At 39.7% G+C, this 16,032-nt stretch overlaps 1 protein-coding gene across 5 annotated transcripts in view; it reads left to right on the forward strand.

Moving 5' to 3' along the window:
• The window catches only part of SLC25A12 (solute carrier family 25 member 12), a 91,198-nt gene extending 77,832 nt beyond the window's left edge, over positions 1-13,366 (forward strand). For all 5 annotated transcript variants that reach the window (XM_040643925.1, XM_040643932.1, XM_040643930.1 and 2 more), the window contains 5 exons: positions 5,957-6,097; positions 7,925-8,063; positions 10,621-10,779; positions 10,895-10,985; positions 12,271-13,366. In XM_040643925.1, coding sequence (XP_040499859.1) covers positions 5,957-6,097; positions 7,925-8,063; positions 10,621-10,779; positions 10,895-10,985; positions 12,271-12,472 — 732 coding nt within the window. In that variant the 3' untranslated portion in view covers positions 12,473-13,366. The remainder of the gene's footprint in view (positions 1-5,956; positions 6,098-7,924; positions 8,064-10,620; positions 10,780-10,894; positions 10,986-12,270) is intronic.
• Positions 13,367-16,032: the final 2,666 nt, after the last annotated feature.

Below are 16,032 nucleotides of genomic sequence, written 5' to 3' on the forward strand. Positions count from 1 at the left end.
CATTTTGGGGACTTGTTTATCTGGTACAGGTCCCAAGAGTTGGAGTGCCTGATGTGGAGCTCAAACCTGTTGCTCCTCAAGGATATTCTCTGTATTTGTGAGACCGCTCTTGCTGTGGGTCATCCCAGCACGGGTGGGGTTTTTGGCCATACTGCATTTCTGCCTGTTTATCCTGTCTCAGTGTGGTCTTTTTATCCATTGTTGTGGAGAAGCTGTTGAGCTGGTTTTCACGTCTTTTTCGGAGAGAATTGTTCTGTATGTAGTTGTAGATTTGCTGTGTTCTGGGTTTTCCTATACCATCATGTTGACCTGTCCCCTCTGTGGCGGTTTTTTTTCAAACAAGAGATTATGTAAAGTTTTGTAGACATATCTATAAACTTAAATGGGAAAAAAATTTAATGTCTTTCCAAGTCACAAAAGTAGAAAGTTTATTAGTCTAAATAGACTGATCTATATGTATTTTTAAAACGTCCCATTGGTAAATACCTATTTTTATGTTTAAACTCTAGCCAGAGCACATACATGCCTGATCCCATTACCTCTTTCAGAGAGTGTATACTTCTGAATGGGTAGAAGTCTTAATCAGAACATCTTTATAGCTCAGCAAAAAGCTAGTGTAATCTTATCATGTTGCAGACGTTCTTAGCCCTGTGTGAACATAGCTCCTGAAGAGCACATCCCTTCCCTTGATATCTTGCGTTCAGTCTGCACGGTGCTCTCACATCAGTGCACAAGAGCTCTGTGAGGTATATAGGGACATCCATTGGGATCCCTATTGTCATATCAGGAAACCAAGGACTGGGAAGGTTATGACCCGTCCAAGGTTACAAAGTTAATGACAGTATAGGTCAACAAACCTAGAATCTTTGTACTCTTCCATGCTTCCTCCCTTCAGCCTATGGGTGTCTACACCCATAGGTGCAGCAAGAGGTCCACTTGTTAGTTGGAGCATTTACTAACCCTGGGGCCAAGATTTGTAGCTGACCAGCCCTTATGCTGTGTCTTCCTCAGCAAACTGAGTTTGCATATCTCTGAAGAGTTGTTGGAAATAGTACCTCCAACTGCCATCCCAGGAATCAGTGTGCTCCCAGCTTGATGCTTGCATACTTATGTGAACACACGTACGTATGTGAACAAATTCAGAGTCCATGTATATTTATGTTGGAGTGGCTCATGATAGGTACACAGAGGATTTGACTCTTCCTTTACCCTAGTTAGGGGTATGTGTAGTTTTGTCTATTCATATCCTAACACCCTGGCATATGTCAGTGACTCAGCAGTAAGCAAATTGCAATTTTTTCCTTTTAGGTTATCATGGTCCTAGGCTATTTTAGAAAGAACCATAGCATTTCCCATTGCTTTATAAAATATCTAAGAGTGTTTGGTTGATGGCGTGTGAGACAGAGTCACTGTTCCTATTCTTCTTGAGTCAGTCCTGGTGACAGCTAATTCTGTGACTTTTATTAGCTTGGTTATTTTAAATGCACATGTTTTGTACATCTGTTCAAATTCCTAGTGTGGCCTTAAATTAACGTTAGATTTTCATCAATCTCTGTAAGGGAAGACTTTATAATGAATTGTTCAGATTGTGGTTGGAGGGAAATAATTCCAAACTACAGGAGAAAACAGATCAAAGAAGAAATTAAACAGGAGACTGGGCACAAGCAGGGCCAGGTCCCTTGCCTCTTTGTGGACTCTGCCCCTGGGGTAGGATTTTGAGGGCAGGAGGTTGAACAGGCCTAATCCTGTGTGCAACCCCTTGGCCTCAGGCATATCAGAGGCCTGGTGACATCTCAGTATTACATCCTTTTTCTCCTAATTTTTATTGTCTACTTTAGTTGGTTTCTTTTCTCATTAAAAAAATAATTATGTGACACAAGATTAAATGGAAGTGTTTACATTCTTTCCATTTCTGTTATATATAGATAACCATTCAAAATGAGATGTGTTCTCTTTTGTTGTGTCATTTGTAATTCATTTCTAGAACAAAGAAACAATTTAGTAATGAAAACTGAAAGCCTCTAAAAGTTTTAATATTAATGCTTGTCTCTGTTTATAAGAATAAGCAGCACATTTGAAGAGGGAAATTTCACCATTAGAAGTTTAGAAGCTAATTTTGATGATTTGGTCAGTGAAAAAATTCACCAACATGTTGTATGGAATGGTGTTACCTAATGTAAGCATCAGGATGTCAAATTAGACCAAGTCCATTTAAGAGTACAGAACTGTATATCATCATGATTTAATTTGAAATTTTATATACCTTCATTATTTCAGATAACTAGCTGTATTTGCTTAGATTTTTTTTTATGTTTTATCTACATAGATGGATAAGACTGTTTAAAGTTTTGGATCTAGTGCTAATTAGTTTTTAAAATGCATTTAGTGTATATAAATTAGCAAATTTATCATGGGGAAGAATGTGAGAGAGGACCTAGTCTGTAAAGGAAGCCATTGTTTCTAAGACCAGCTCTGTTTCTTGTTTTTTGGTTGGTTATGGTTGGTTTTTTGTTGGTTTTTTGTTTTTGAGTAGTTAACCGTTCATGATTCAGAATTTAAAAGGAACAATAGGATATGCTTTAAAAATTCTTTCAGGTACTCATTTCTCTTTCCAGAAGGTAATTAATATTTTCATGTCTAAGCCATTCTAATTTTGATAAACTAATTTTGATCATTGCATACCTATATTTTATGTTTGGTTTATGTTACCTGGCGTAATTTTATTACCAGATCTTATTGCTTAAGAGCTTATAATTGTTTTTACTTAACTATTTCCTTACTGGGCATTTACATTTTTTGGTTTAATTTTGTTGCTTTTTAAAGTAGTAAACATTTGCATATTTGTAGAACAGCAAACATATTAGCATATTTGTAAAAATACAGGTACTTTTTTTCCATTGAAAAGTTACCATATTTTTATTTCACAATTCAATACTTCTGAAATTCATTATATTCATTGATTATGTTTACTGTGTTTTTTTTCCCTGTGAAAAGCTGTTTTTAATGTAATATCACTTATAATTAGTAGAGCCTTAAGATAGAAGAGAAATGCAATTTTCCTGTATTTGTTTTTCGGAGAGGAAGCAGTTAAGAATGTGATAAAATGTAATCCATGTCATTAGAATTCTTACTAGAGCGATTGAATTAATTGCAGATTTTCTTCCCCCATCCCACTGTTCCCAGTTTAACATGTGTGAGATAGTGGTCAATCTCAGCGTTTAGAAAAGGACAGCACATATTTGCCATGGAAATTTCCCTTTAAGTGTTAGGAAATATCCAAAGTTGTAGACAATTTAAATAACAATCTTATTTTTTCTAAAATTATTCAATGTTTCTGGATAGTATTGGCCTACATATTCCTAGGCCTATCGTAAAGATTTTTAAAAATATAAATTTTTAAGGCATATATAGACTATGCAATTGCTAGACGTTTTCTTCCTTCAAATACAGTAGAGTACATGAGTGTGAAACACACTCATAGATGTGTGCCTTGCTATGGTGTCATTGCCTCCTTGTTTACATGCTTACTTGTCAGATGTATATATAAATGCAAATCAGTTTAGTTTTGTCCTTATGTCCATTGCATTCTCAGGACTTAGGATGCATTCTGGGTAACAGATCTTCAAAGCATACAGCTGTTAATGTGTTAGATGTTACATGTACACTGAGAAAGAAATGTGAAGAGCTGTTGAAGGAGTACAATTCTCAGTCAACTGGCAATTATTTCCCAATGGGCCTGGCGAGGAGGGGAGGAGGAGTTGTGGGGTGGGGGACTGCTGGCTGGAGTACTCTTGCTCTGTGGGATGTTATACTTTACTAATGATTAGAAACATGGAAGAACTTTGTATTTGTTTAAACATGATGTCCATAATTAATGAATGGCATCCAAGATTTGACATCATCTGGCTGTGGCAAAGTTTGGGGATTATAATCAAAATTTGTGTTTCTATCCTGTTTTTTTAAATACGCTTTAGTTTAGAACATAAGATGCATTTTCCCAAAGATAGTCTTTGCAACCATTATTTAAACAAGGGATTTCAGGGAAGTAGTAAACTTTTTCAATTGGTTTGGTCTTTAATACTAGCTATGGGAGCACTTACTTGGATTATCATTTTAACATAATTTTTCACCCAGCAATCCTTTTGAAAGTATTGTTTGCTTAGATTGAAACATTGAAATGCTTCCTTCTCCCTGCAGCGCAGATTAAGAGAGGGAAACACAGGCAAATCAACATGTAAAATCGGGTCAGTTGTCATTCAGGGGCTTGTGTGCCAGTGGTATGGATTATGGAGTTGGGAGTCGCAGGAAACCTGGAGAGAGACAGCAAATTGCTGCACCCCCATGCTTGGTGGACAAAAAGGGGATCAGAGCCCTGGGGAATGGAGGACAGTAAGCTTCCCACAATGCAGAAAGGAATCTTGTGTCAGTGTTGGCACCTGCGGACGTGTGGTCCATAGGAGTAAGGGGTCAGGATTGGAGCAGGCGTAGTTGAGGGCTTGTAACGCCCAGCCAGTTAGGAGAATGGACTGAGACTTGCTACTCCTTGGAAGTAGGACTGGAAGGACTGTGGGTTTTAGAAACATGAACAGGAATGTGGATGAAGGTAGAGTGTTGAAGTGTCATTGAATGCTACACATGAGTTTGAAGGGTATTGTTTGTAGTATTTCTATACCTGTGGAATTATAGTGCCCCAGCGAGGCCTTTCCTAGTTCCTGTTTCACAGGTGACATGCTATCACAGTGAAGTTATGATTATATAGTATATAATATGATTATATTATATAACCATGATATATGGTTATGATTGTGTAATATAAACAGCTGCAGTTCAGATGAAGATGTGCAAATGAAATTTATTTATTTATTTAAGAGAGAGAGACAGAGCCAGGAGCAGGGGGGAGGAAGCAGAGGGAGAGGGAGAAGCAGACTCCCCGCTGAACAGGGAGCCTGGCTTGGGGGGGGGGGTCGGTGGAGGGCTCGATCCCAGGACCCTGAGATCATGACCTGAGCTGAAGGCAGATGCTTAACTGACTGAGCCATCCAGCTGCCCCTATATTTTTGCTTTAAAAACTTATTTTTATATATCATATATGCACATACCCATACAAACACATTTTTTTCCTTACAAAAAGAAAAAGAATTGGTAGCAGTTTTGTTAAACATTCTTTTTTTTTTTTCCACCTCTACTAGTTAACAGATTTCAGATGCAAATACACCCTCATTATCCAAATTCAAATCCCGTCACTCAGCACCATTGTCGGGTGTAGTTTTGATTTGCCAGTTTTGTACTCATGGTAACTAGACGGTCCATTTCCCAGCAGAGTTTTTCTGGTTTTGTCTTGATGCCGAAAGTGTCTTTCTAAATTCTCTCCTTTTAGCTATGTATCTGTCTCAAGAGTTTTGCTCAGGATAATACATTTTAGCATTTGTACTGGGGGAGACTCTTCCTCTCTGACTTGAGGCACTTCTGTGGGGCAAAGATGTGTTAATCGCTCTACCATTCGAGGAAGGGGAAGCAGGTGGCTGAGCTAACCCGAATGCTCGCTTAGAGAGGGAAAGGGACCCTCGTAGATCCAGATTTTACCTCCAGCTTCCAGAAGATACCAACCAGTGGGGAGCTCCCCGTTGCCTCATCTGGCTTCACTTTTGTTTTCCAAATACGTTTATTAGTTTTGCCATTTTGGATATGGCTGGGTTGACCCTGGAAAGACTGGTTTGAGAAATACTCTTGACATTTCAAATCAAAACAAACCCAGACATAGATTGGCTTGAAACTGGGTTTGGGCCCATCCCTGTGATCCCCTCTAGCATCAGCCAAAGCGCGGGCCTCTCATTCCCCTATGAAGAGGGAGGAGTAAAGTGGTGCTGTAGAGAGGCTTTCCTGGATTTTTCTTGGTAACGCTCCAGTTGGTCTCTGATTTAGAAATCTGCTTCTGTCTCTCCTCCCTTGCCTGCAGGCTGGCGGCTCTCAAGTCATCTTTACTAATCCACTGGAGATAGTAAAGATTCGCCTGCAGGTAGCTGGAGAGATCACCACAGGACCCAGGGTCAGTGCCCTGAACGTACTCCGGGACCTGGGACTTTTTGGTCTGTATAAGGTGGGTAGACTCCCTTGGGTTATCTCAGCAGAGAGCTTGTCATGTACTCAATAGAACCGTGAAAGAATGTGGAAACCAGGTTTCTCCCCCCAAAGTGGAAAAGCAATTTTGTCCAGCAGGGTAGTCCCTCGAGTACAAAATCAGACAAAAAGGAAAAATCAGGACACTTTTATTAGAGGCAGTGGGGTATACAAACACACTCTCCTGTTGTCGCCTTCAGCTTTTATGAAGCTGCTGGCAGGGAGGCCAGCACTGCAGACCTGCTGGCTTTAGCCTCACAGCCTTTGATTTGATGGCAGGTTTGGGAAAAGTTTCTTTGGTGTTCTCTTTGGTCTGTTTTAGGACTTCAGAATAGTCCTGTGTTTATTTTGAGTCTGAGTTATCTCTATTGTTATCTTCCCAGTAGGAGCTTCTGTTTGTCTTAATAATTTGACCACAGTGAAACAGTAGTAGAGTTTGAGAGAATTCAGGTCTTTAAGAAGTTAAGTGGTGGGATTTGTCAATAATGAATTCCATTAAAAAAAACACAACAACAGAGAGTGTACTGTACTTTAGCAAAATGCCAGTCAACAGATTCCTTCCCTGCAGGTATACTTACTCCCATCATTACAGATCAGATGTAATGGAGCAGAAGCTATTATTTTTCTTAAACAAGGAAGAGTATTTCTTTCCATTCTTTTGCCTGTTATAAGGGGGGAATGCGTAAATTCGGCTGCTATTAGACAACAGCGTTTCTACAGCATCTGATTTATTTATAGATCTATCACTGTAGAAATGTGTAAATTGGCTTCTGTAGCTACAAATTGGAAATTAGAAATTCTCTAGATTAGAATCACACAGGTACAGAGCTCTTAGGAGACCAGTAAACCAATGATTCCTATCTTGGTTTACTGTACACATTTCCTCCCCTGCACCCCCAGTTTCCATCCTTTTTAGAATTCCCTTTGAGAGCTAAATTTATTAATACTGCTTCTGCCTATTTCACCCTTCAGAGAGTCCTTGGAATTTTTTTTTTAATGTTTGACTTTGTCTTTTGAAAACAGAACCATTAGGGAAACAAGGGCCGAAGATGGAGTATTCGGCTAGCTAGCTCAAGCCCTGGGCAGAATAGCCTGGGCTGCTGACCAAGTTGAGGAAGGTGTTCATTGTTCCTCAGTCCCTGAGACAAGCTATCCCTGGGTAGCTTTCTATTCCTGTGGAAACTTCTGCTAAATAATTTGTCCCATTTCCCCCCAATCCTCTGCTATCTAGGACGTGGGGACTGAGGAGGGGAGATTGGTGGTTTCTTTTTCCCGTTCCCTAGAATAGTCACCTTTCTTTTCTAGTGTCACTGCCTGTAGCTTAACTGGTACTTCATGGGCTCTATACTGTGTAGATTGAATGGACGAATTGTTAGTTTTGTGGGCTGCCTTTGCTGGTTGCTTTGGAATCAAGCTATTAACATTAGGTTTCCAAGGCTGTTCCCACTCATGCCCCTCTCCCTCACAACCACCAAAGCCACACAGAACAAACAACCTGGAGGTTTGAGAACTGAATTTTTATTAACCTTAAAATCTGAATCTATATCGGAAATGCCAGAAAATTCTTAGTTGTCAGGATAACATCATTACTCAGTTAACTAACTCTACATCTCCAGGGTCCTCCAGCCTTTCTCAGACTTTGAGCCGGGTATATTTCTATGTCCCTCTCATTGCCACCCCCATTTCCATTCCACTCAGTCCCCATGCTGTTTGAGGGAACACCTAAGACTTGTCACCCTGGATCCCTTGTGGGCATTCACGGCCCTGTTTACACAACTGTTTTGCGCTATTTCCTCACTTGTGACAGGGTGCCAAAGCGTGTTTCCTCCGAGACATTCCCTTCTCTGCAATCTATTTTCCTGTTTATGCTCATTGCAAACTACTTCTGGCTGATGAAAATGGACACGTGGGAGGTATAAATCTCCTTGCAGCTGGAGCCATGGCAGGTAACTACAATTTTTTTTTTTTTTTAAACCAACGAACCCTCCCCCATTCTCTTTAAGAAGTACAGAATCTCAGTGCACTGTCTGCCTTTATTTCTGGAAGGGTTATTGTTTGTATCTGACTTAGTTTAAACATGATCGCTTTTTCTCCTTTGTGGGATGTGCTGTAATTCTGATGAGAGTTAATTACATTTGCATAATGTGGATAAACAGCGTAATGCAGCTTAGTAACTCAGAGCCAAATTAGATCTGCCTATCTAAATTGGGCTTTCATCATTACCATGCTTCTTAGTCTCCTGTGCCCCTGAAACCTTGGGTACAGCCAAGCTAAGCATTAAGGTGGAAGAGTTTTTCGTCAAATCAGTTGCTTCATTGTACCTCATGTGATGCCCAGGTCTAGCAGGCCTCACTTGCTCTTTCTGCATGATGGAGTCTACATGATTGGCTCAAAATTGAGCTTTCTTCATGATACTGTTGATGTTCCTTCTACCATCGTTCTCATTACACACAAGTAAGCAAACTTCCCCGGCAAACTACCCTATACTCAACTGGCATCTCTTCTCTGTCCCTTAACACTTTCTTTAGTAATAGTTGTTTGCATAAGTTTTATTTTCTGTACTAGGCTGGGAGCTTTTTGAGGGCAAGAGTTTCATTTTCTTCATTTTTGCTTTCCCTTCGTGGCCAGCATAGTAATAATAGGAGCTCAAATGTCAGTGGAACAAATGAAAATCTTCATTTGGTCTGAGTTCCCATATTAGACACAAAAGAGATTCCATCTGAAAGAGAAGCCTAACGAATGCAGGAAGGTACTAAGATGTTTCCTTCTGATCTTATAGGTCTAGTCTTCCTCTTGAAACTTGGGATAGAAGGGGAGGACCAGGTGTCCTTGGCTGCACCAGCTCTCAGAAATGACAGAGAAAGGAAAGGGCGCATGTTTGCTCCCCATTACTGCTGGTCTAGGATAGAAACGTGAAGGGTGAACACAGACTCACACGTAGTGTCCATGTGCTTGGTGTAGGTCTGACTACCTGGGCTCACGGTACCATGTAGCTCTCACTGGGTTCGTTCTCCCCTGGTGCCCTGGCTAGACAGCCGGACAGCCTGAGCGTAGTGTGTATGGTGGGGTTCTGAGCATGTTGAGATGGACCATGTTCTTGTTCTCACCCATGATTACAGGGAATGATTTGTGATGGTTAAGAAACTCTCCCAGGGAGCTCCGAGCCCTTGTTTGGGGTCCAGCAAATCCCATGTTCTCTGGCATTTGTTACTTCAGTCAACTGAAAGCCGGAAAAGCTACTGCTCCGTGTTGGCAAGGAGTGCTCATCCAGCCCCTTTTTGGTACTCACCAAAGTCTCCCATTTTTAAATGGGGCCAGCAGATTTTCGCTCTAAGCTTTTGCCCCTGTTTTCCAGTCAGCAGCAAAAAAAACCCCAAAACCAAAAACAAAACACCAAAAAACAGCAGCCAAAGAACAGTCTAGTCGTGGACAGGCATTTTGCCAGTGGTTGATGGAACCAAGTAAACATTCCATGAACTGTCAGCACCAACTTCTTGCCCACAGATATTTGATGTCAGTTTTCGGAATAAGAGATGATTTTTTCTAATTTCTACCAGTAAAGCCTTGCTGGCAGGCCCTAAGAACATTTAGAATTCAGAACATTCCGAAGACAGGCAATTTACCTAGTTTCCTCTGAATATGGTGCAGGGCCGCGTGGAGGGGAGGTATTTGCTTCATCCTGTAAGAGCAGCTCCCACAAGTCACCAGCGCCATCTGCCCAGTGATGATTCGGTGATACTCAGGCCAAATTGCATATCGTCCCTCTGAGGAGGGTTATCTTGCTCCTTTGTTCCCAGCTTTGTTTTCTAAGTGAAAGATGTGGTTGTGAAATCTCTCTTGGGTGTCCCACTGCTGATCAATCTCAGCATGACCCCGGGGAGCTCAGGCACAGGCGAGAGAGACGATAAGGCCTTTTGATGATCAGTTCCCCTATTGTCCCTTAACTGCTTGCCTGGCCTCCTCAGCTCTCGTTGTAAGTAATGACTTCTGTCGTGTAAGCCTGAAAAGAGCCCCAGTCAACTCTCGAGTTAGCCCCTCAAACAGGTGAGTGGATATGAATATTGACATTCACCTTGCACAGTAAGGTGACAGAAATCAGCAAAAAACCACTACATTTAGCATCCCTTAAACGGGCAGTGTCTTCATTTCTTATTATGTACAAAAACACTTGTAGCAAAAAAAAAAGGTGGTAAAATAATCGAAACCTAAGAGGGAATACTTGGGAACTGTCCTGGTAATATTGCTGCGTTTTTTCCTCTCATAGTTCTTTGGGATCACGCAATGTAGAGTGATTTTCCTAATTCAGAAAGAAAAAAGAATTTTGTTCCACACTGACGCAGCTAATAGGCTTATGTATCCTTTTTTCCATGAGTGCCCAGGCATCTATTTAAGAAACTTTGAGTTAGAGCAGTTAAAGTTGCTAATTGTATTGTTAGATGTTAGCAGTATTTGTGTTCTTTATAAGGTATTTCAGATGACTTAAATGTGCCTTTCTCCTGAAAGGTGTGCCTGCTGCTTCTCTTGTGACCCCCGCTGATGTCATCAAGACAAGACTGCAAGTGGCTGCCCGCGCGGGCCAGACAACATACAGTGGTGTCATTGACTGTTTCAGGAAGATACTCCGGGAAGAGGGGCCCTCAGCATTTTGGAAGGGGACAGCAGGTAGGGGCTACGGCCATACAGAATGGCTGGCTGGTGTTAGGGACCTGCTGCCATTACTCACCCATTGGCTTTGCCAGAGTCATGTTCAGTATCCCCATTCCCATCTCTTTTTCAGCTCGAGTGTTTCGATCTTCTCCCCAGTTTGGTGTTACCTTGGTCACCTATGAACTTCTCCAGCGGTGGTTTTACATTGATTTTGGAGGCCTGTAAGTGCAGCTGTTCAGTTCCTTGTAAAAGAAAGCACCAAAATGAAAATAGGTCTTTGTTCGGCCTATGGAGGCATTTTTGGAACTCTTAGAACTGGGTAGGACAGAGAATCCTACAGGACCAATGCATTTAAAACAAACAGTGGGCTTGAGAAGCTTCAGTATTAGGGGAGTAAGACCTTGGTAGGGGGACATCATACACAGTGTTAAGCAGCGACTTGGGGAAAGTGAAGGCAAGCAGCAAATTAAAATGTTATGTGAATAATTTGTCTTTTTTAGTGTAAGCAAATACAGAGCTTCATGAATTTAGGTCCTTATTATTTGAATTTTATTATATGGCCTTTCCACCAGATATAATGTAAAGTTATATTAGTAACACTTTTATGAACTTTCTTTCCAAGACTCAGTCAAGCCTTTTCACACTTCCGAGACTTCATTATTTATTTTTATTTATTATTAGATAGGTGTAGATGTCCTTAGAGCTAACAAACAGAAAAAAACATTCAGAGAGAGGTTATGCCTATGGACATAATTACTGGTGAGATCGAGGTCAGAAATTGGGCCACTTGAAGCCTGTGCTGGGAAGAAAAGAAATACTTGTTGAATCGGCTGGGTGGGCAAGGCTGTACCTACCACAAGCAATTATCAGCTTTTCAGCAGATGATCAAATCCCACATCTGGGTCTTCAGCTCATAAACCTTTGACCCTCTTCCTTGCTCAGAGGTCAAATAGGGAATTAGCTGTTGAACCAAGGAGTAGATGGACTTCTGCAAAGTAGGACATAAGAATAGCAATCTTACAATGTCAGGCTTTTCTGTGCTTTCACATTCTGTAAAAGTAAGAATAATACCTATGTCTCTTTAAATTTAGTAATAACCTTCATGAGTCTACCACTTAAAAAGTTAGCTTTTTAACAATGTCAAAATAAAAGAAAAGTGTAAAGTTTTTATGACTGATTTATGCTTAGTGCAGAAAATTTGGAAAACGTAAAAGTATAAAAGAGAAAATCACTTACAATCCTACTTCCCAGAGAGTGTTAATATTTAAGTACTTTTTCTTAGGATCTATTTATAAATTGAGGCCATTCCTCTTCCAAATAAAAAATGTGAATGTGTTGCTTTCAAAGCAGCCAAAAATCATGAGAAATTAACATAGATAACAAGGAAGTAGCTGGACAAACACTCCTCTTTGTGGCACATGGGTGAGACTGAAATGTTCTGCTGTCGCCATGTGCCACCCGCATCAGTCTCGAGCACTCTAACCATTGGCTTTTTCCTGTCAACAGCAAACCCTCTGGCTCAGAACCAACACCTAAGTCACGCATCTCAGACCTTCCTCCTGCCAATCCCGATCACATCGGTGGATACAGACTTGCCACAGCCACTTTCGCTGGCATTGAAAACAAGTTTGGCCTTTATCTCCCCAAATTTAAATCTCCTAGTGTTGCTGTAGTTCAGTCAAAGGCAGTGGCGGCGGCAGCTCAGTGATGAGACAACCGTTGAGTGTGGCAAAATGGCGCCTGGAGAGAGAAGCCTAGAAGAGCAGCCCTGTAATGTACCCAGTCAGCTGCATGGTGCTGACTGGGCTGAGGAGTCAAACTATTCTTTCTATATGACATATACATATATTTGTTTATAAAGTAATCATTTGCCCAGGAAAAAGCAACAATGCAGTTTCGAGCTTTAGTGTTAAGTGTTAAAATGTTTTCTAAGCCTTGGCATGAATTAGTGTTCTAGACTGCTTTGCACAGCTTGCACTTATAGTGACTGTACATATTGTACATCTTTGTACAGAGACATCTTGGCACCTCATCCCAACAAATCACGTTTATAGAATGTAATGCAGTTCTAAGTGGCTTGAAATGTACAGAATGTTTTGAAAGTGTTTTATTAAGAGTCACACAAAAATAAATGTATTAAAATTAAATTCATTCTCTTATTGGTGACTTATGGAAATAAAGCATCAATATTGGATGTATTTAATTCCCAGCTCGTTTTCCATTCTGGAATAAAAAGGTATTTGCTGATAGGAGGCATAATGAGACCAAGCGCTTACACCACTGAGTAAGAGACCCTTGGAAAAGATGCATGCTAGTGGATGCCAGAGGACCAGCTAATGACTTGTGTGTGCTGTTGTGTCTCCATTTGTATTTAACATGTGTGTAGATTCTCCTCTGTTCATCAGTCGAAAGGCATTTCCTCGATAGCTCCTCTCCTGTCAGTGTGCATATGGAAACAAGCATGTCTCCAGCATTACTGACTTAGTTTTGCTTTTCTCTGACACAAGGCAAGGGCCTAGCTTTCAAGATTAAAGGATACTTTGACAGTTTTTCTTCATATGAATATGATTCCAAAAAAAAATAAAATGCACACCAAAATGTATACATGTAGTTGGATTTTCCTTCATAAATACACTGATAGTGCTTTTTATTTTGATTCACTACCAGTTCCAGATAACTCATGATCAGGTCTCCCTCTCTCCCACTTCCATAGGAAATTATTTGATTTGGAAAGGGCTATGGGAGTGAGGGGAGGGAAGAAGAAAAAGAGAAGGTGTACCTTGTGATCTTTAGTGGGGTCTAGGTTCTTCCTCATGAATCCAAATCCAAACTACTTATTCCAAAAGTCACTCACCAAGGGTGTGATTACTAATTTAGATGTAAACATGCATCTTGACAGCCACATCTACACTTTGCTATTGTACTTCAGAATTTACTTTAGCAAAGTGCTTTGGGAAAACATTATTGCAATTGCCAATGAGCCAGGATATGAGAATGTATGCAAATATTTTCAAGGGGCAAACTTGGAGATAGACCCAGTCACTTAGAATCCTACACGGCACTTATCACTTGATGGCTGACAGCCCTGTAACACAGCCATAGGCTCTCAGGCCCTCAAGGAACAAAAGACTTAGCTTTGAGAGCAAGTTATTTCCAAATGTATTCAGTTCTCATTGGAATGGAATAAATAGCAATACAGTTGTTTCACTATTACCACCTGTTAAAAATATGCACGTAGTCCATAGATATGTTCTTACAAAAGATTCGTAGAATATCTGTGTATATCATTGACCTTTGAACAACTTGGGGGCAGGGGCACCAACCCCCAGTGCCAGTGGAAAACTGGCATATATTGACTCCCCGAAAACTTAACTACTAATAGCCTACTATTGACCAGAATCCTTACCAATAACATAACCAGTCACTTAACATGTATTTTGTATGTTATACGTATTATATATTGTATTCTAATAATAAAGTAAGCGTTTAGAAAATCTGTAAGGAAAATACATTTACAGTACTGCATTAAAAAAAAAATCCGCATATAAGTGGATTTGAACCCAAGTTGTTCGAGGGTCAACTGTATAGAGTAAGATGTGAAAGTGCCCTCTTTACCCTGCTTCTCCCTTCACCACTCCCTGCCTGAGAGATAATCACTAACAGGTTAAAGTCTAAATTTGTAGTCTGTTTTTCATGCATCTATATATAAAAATATATGTATATATTTATATTTTTAAAACAGGGTTATGCTATGTATATATTGTTCTGTGACTTTTGTTCACTTAATATCTTTGAGACCTTTCCATGCACATTCATAAGGATTTATCTTAATTTTCAATAGCCACATAGGATTTCATTGTATGAGTTATGACACTTTTCATAAATACTCCCTTACTGATGTTCATTTTTTTCACTATTGCAAGCACTGCTGTAGTGAATGGTATACATCTTTTTGTACATTTATTTTGAGTATGTGCGCTAGTCTTTCATTAGGATATTTAAAATTGGAACTGATGATTCACAAGATATATGGGTTTTACATTTTTGTATATATTGCCACATTGTTCCTCAAAAAGGCTTTACTAATTTACTTTCCTACTGACAGCATATGAGAATGCCTGGTTTCTTTGTAACCTCGGCAAAAATGGGTATTATCAATCTGACATTTTAGGTAAATCATGAAGTGATCACTGTTGTTTTAATTTTCATTTTCCTAATTACTTATAAGGTTGAATGTCTTTTTATATTTACAGACCATTTGTATGTTTTCTTATTGTGGAATATACAGAAAGTACATGAGATGTACATGTATGTATATATGTATATACACACATATTTTAAAGTCATAAAGTGAACACCCATGTAACTACCCATGTCAAAATACAGAATAGTTCTGACACCTCAGAAATTCCCACATATCCTCCCCATCAACTCCTTCTCTCCTCTTTAACACCATCCCTACTCTTCATTTCTTTATAGTTTTATATCCATATATATCCCTAAATACAATATTTAGTTCCTATTTTTGAAATTTTTATGAATCAAATTATATTGTAGACTTTTGAGACTTGTTTCTTTTGCTAAACATGTTTATAAGATTCATCCATATAATCATGTATTATATATACTTTACTTATTCCATTATATGACTATATTATAATTTTTCCATTTTACTCTGGACATCTGAGTGTTTTCTAATTTGAAGATATTACAGACAGTGCTCCTCTGGATATTTTGTATGTGTATTCTAGAGTATGCATTTTTTTTTAAGTTTATTTATTTAATCTCTACACCCAGCATGGGGCTCGAACTCATGACCCCGAGATCGAGTCGTATGCTCCCCCCAGGCACCGCTAGAGTATGCACTTTTAAAAGGACGTATACCTAAGAGTAGAACACAGAGGCACAGGTTTGTTAGATTCTTGCCAGGTCGTGCCACACTGTTTCCCCCGAGATTCTTGTACTGATTTACATTCCTCCAAGGGTATATTGGCTTCTTAATTTTTACCGATCTGTCGGGTGTATAATGTTATCTCATTGTGGTTTTACTTAGCATTTTCCTTACGTCAAATGAGGCTGAACGCCTTTCATATGTTCATGTATATTGCCACACTGTTCTTCAGAAAGACTTATTTACTTTCCTNNNNAGAGCATATGAGAATGCCAACATGCTTACTGGATATTGAGATTTCATCTTTGGTGAGTGCAGTACATGTTGAAGTTTGGTGTCCATTTTTCCCCCCAGTAATTTGCAGGGGATTCTGATAT

This window comes from Ursus maritimus, unplaced genomic scaffold (genome assembly GCF_017311325.1).
Source record: "Ursus maritimus isolate PB19 unplaced genomic scaffold, ASM1731132v1 scaffold_1, whole genome shotgun sequence".
NCBI classification, from domain to species: Eukaryota; Metazoa; Chordata; class Mammalia; order Carnivora; family Ursidae; genus Ursus; species Ursus maritimus.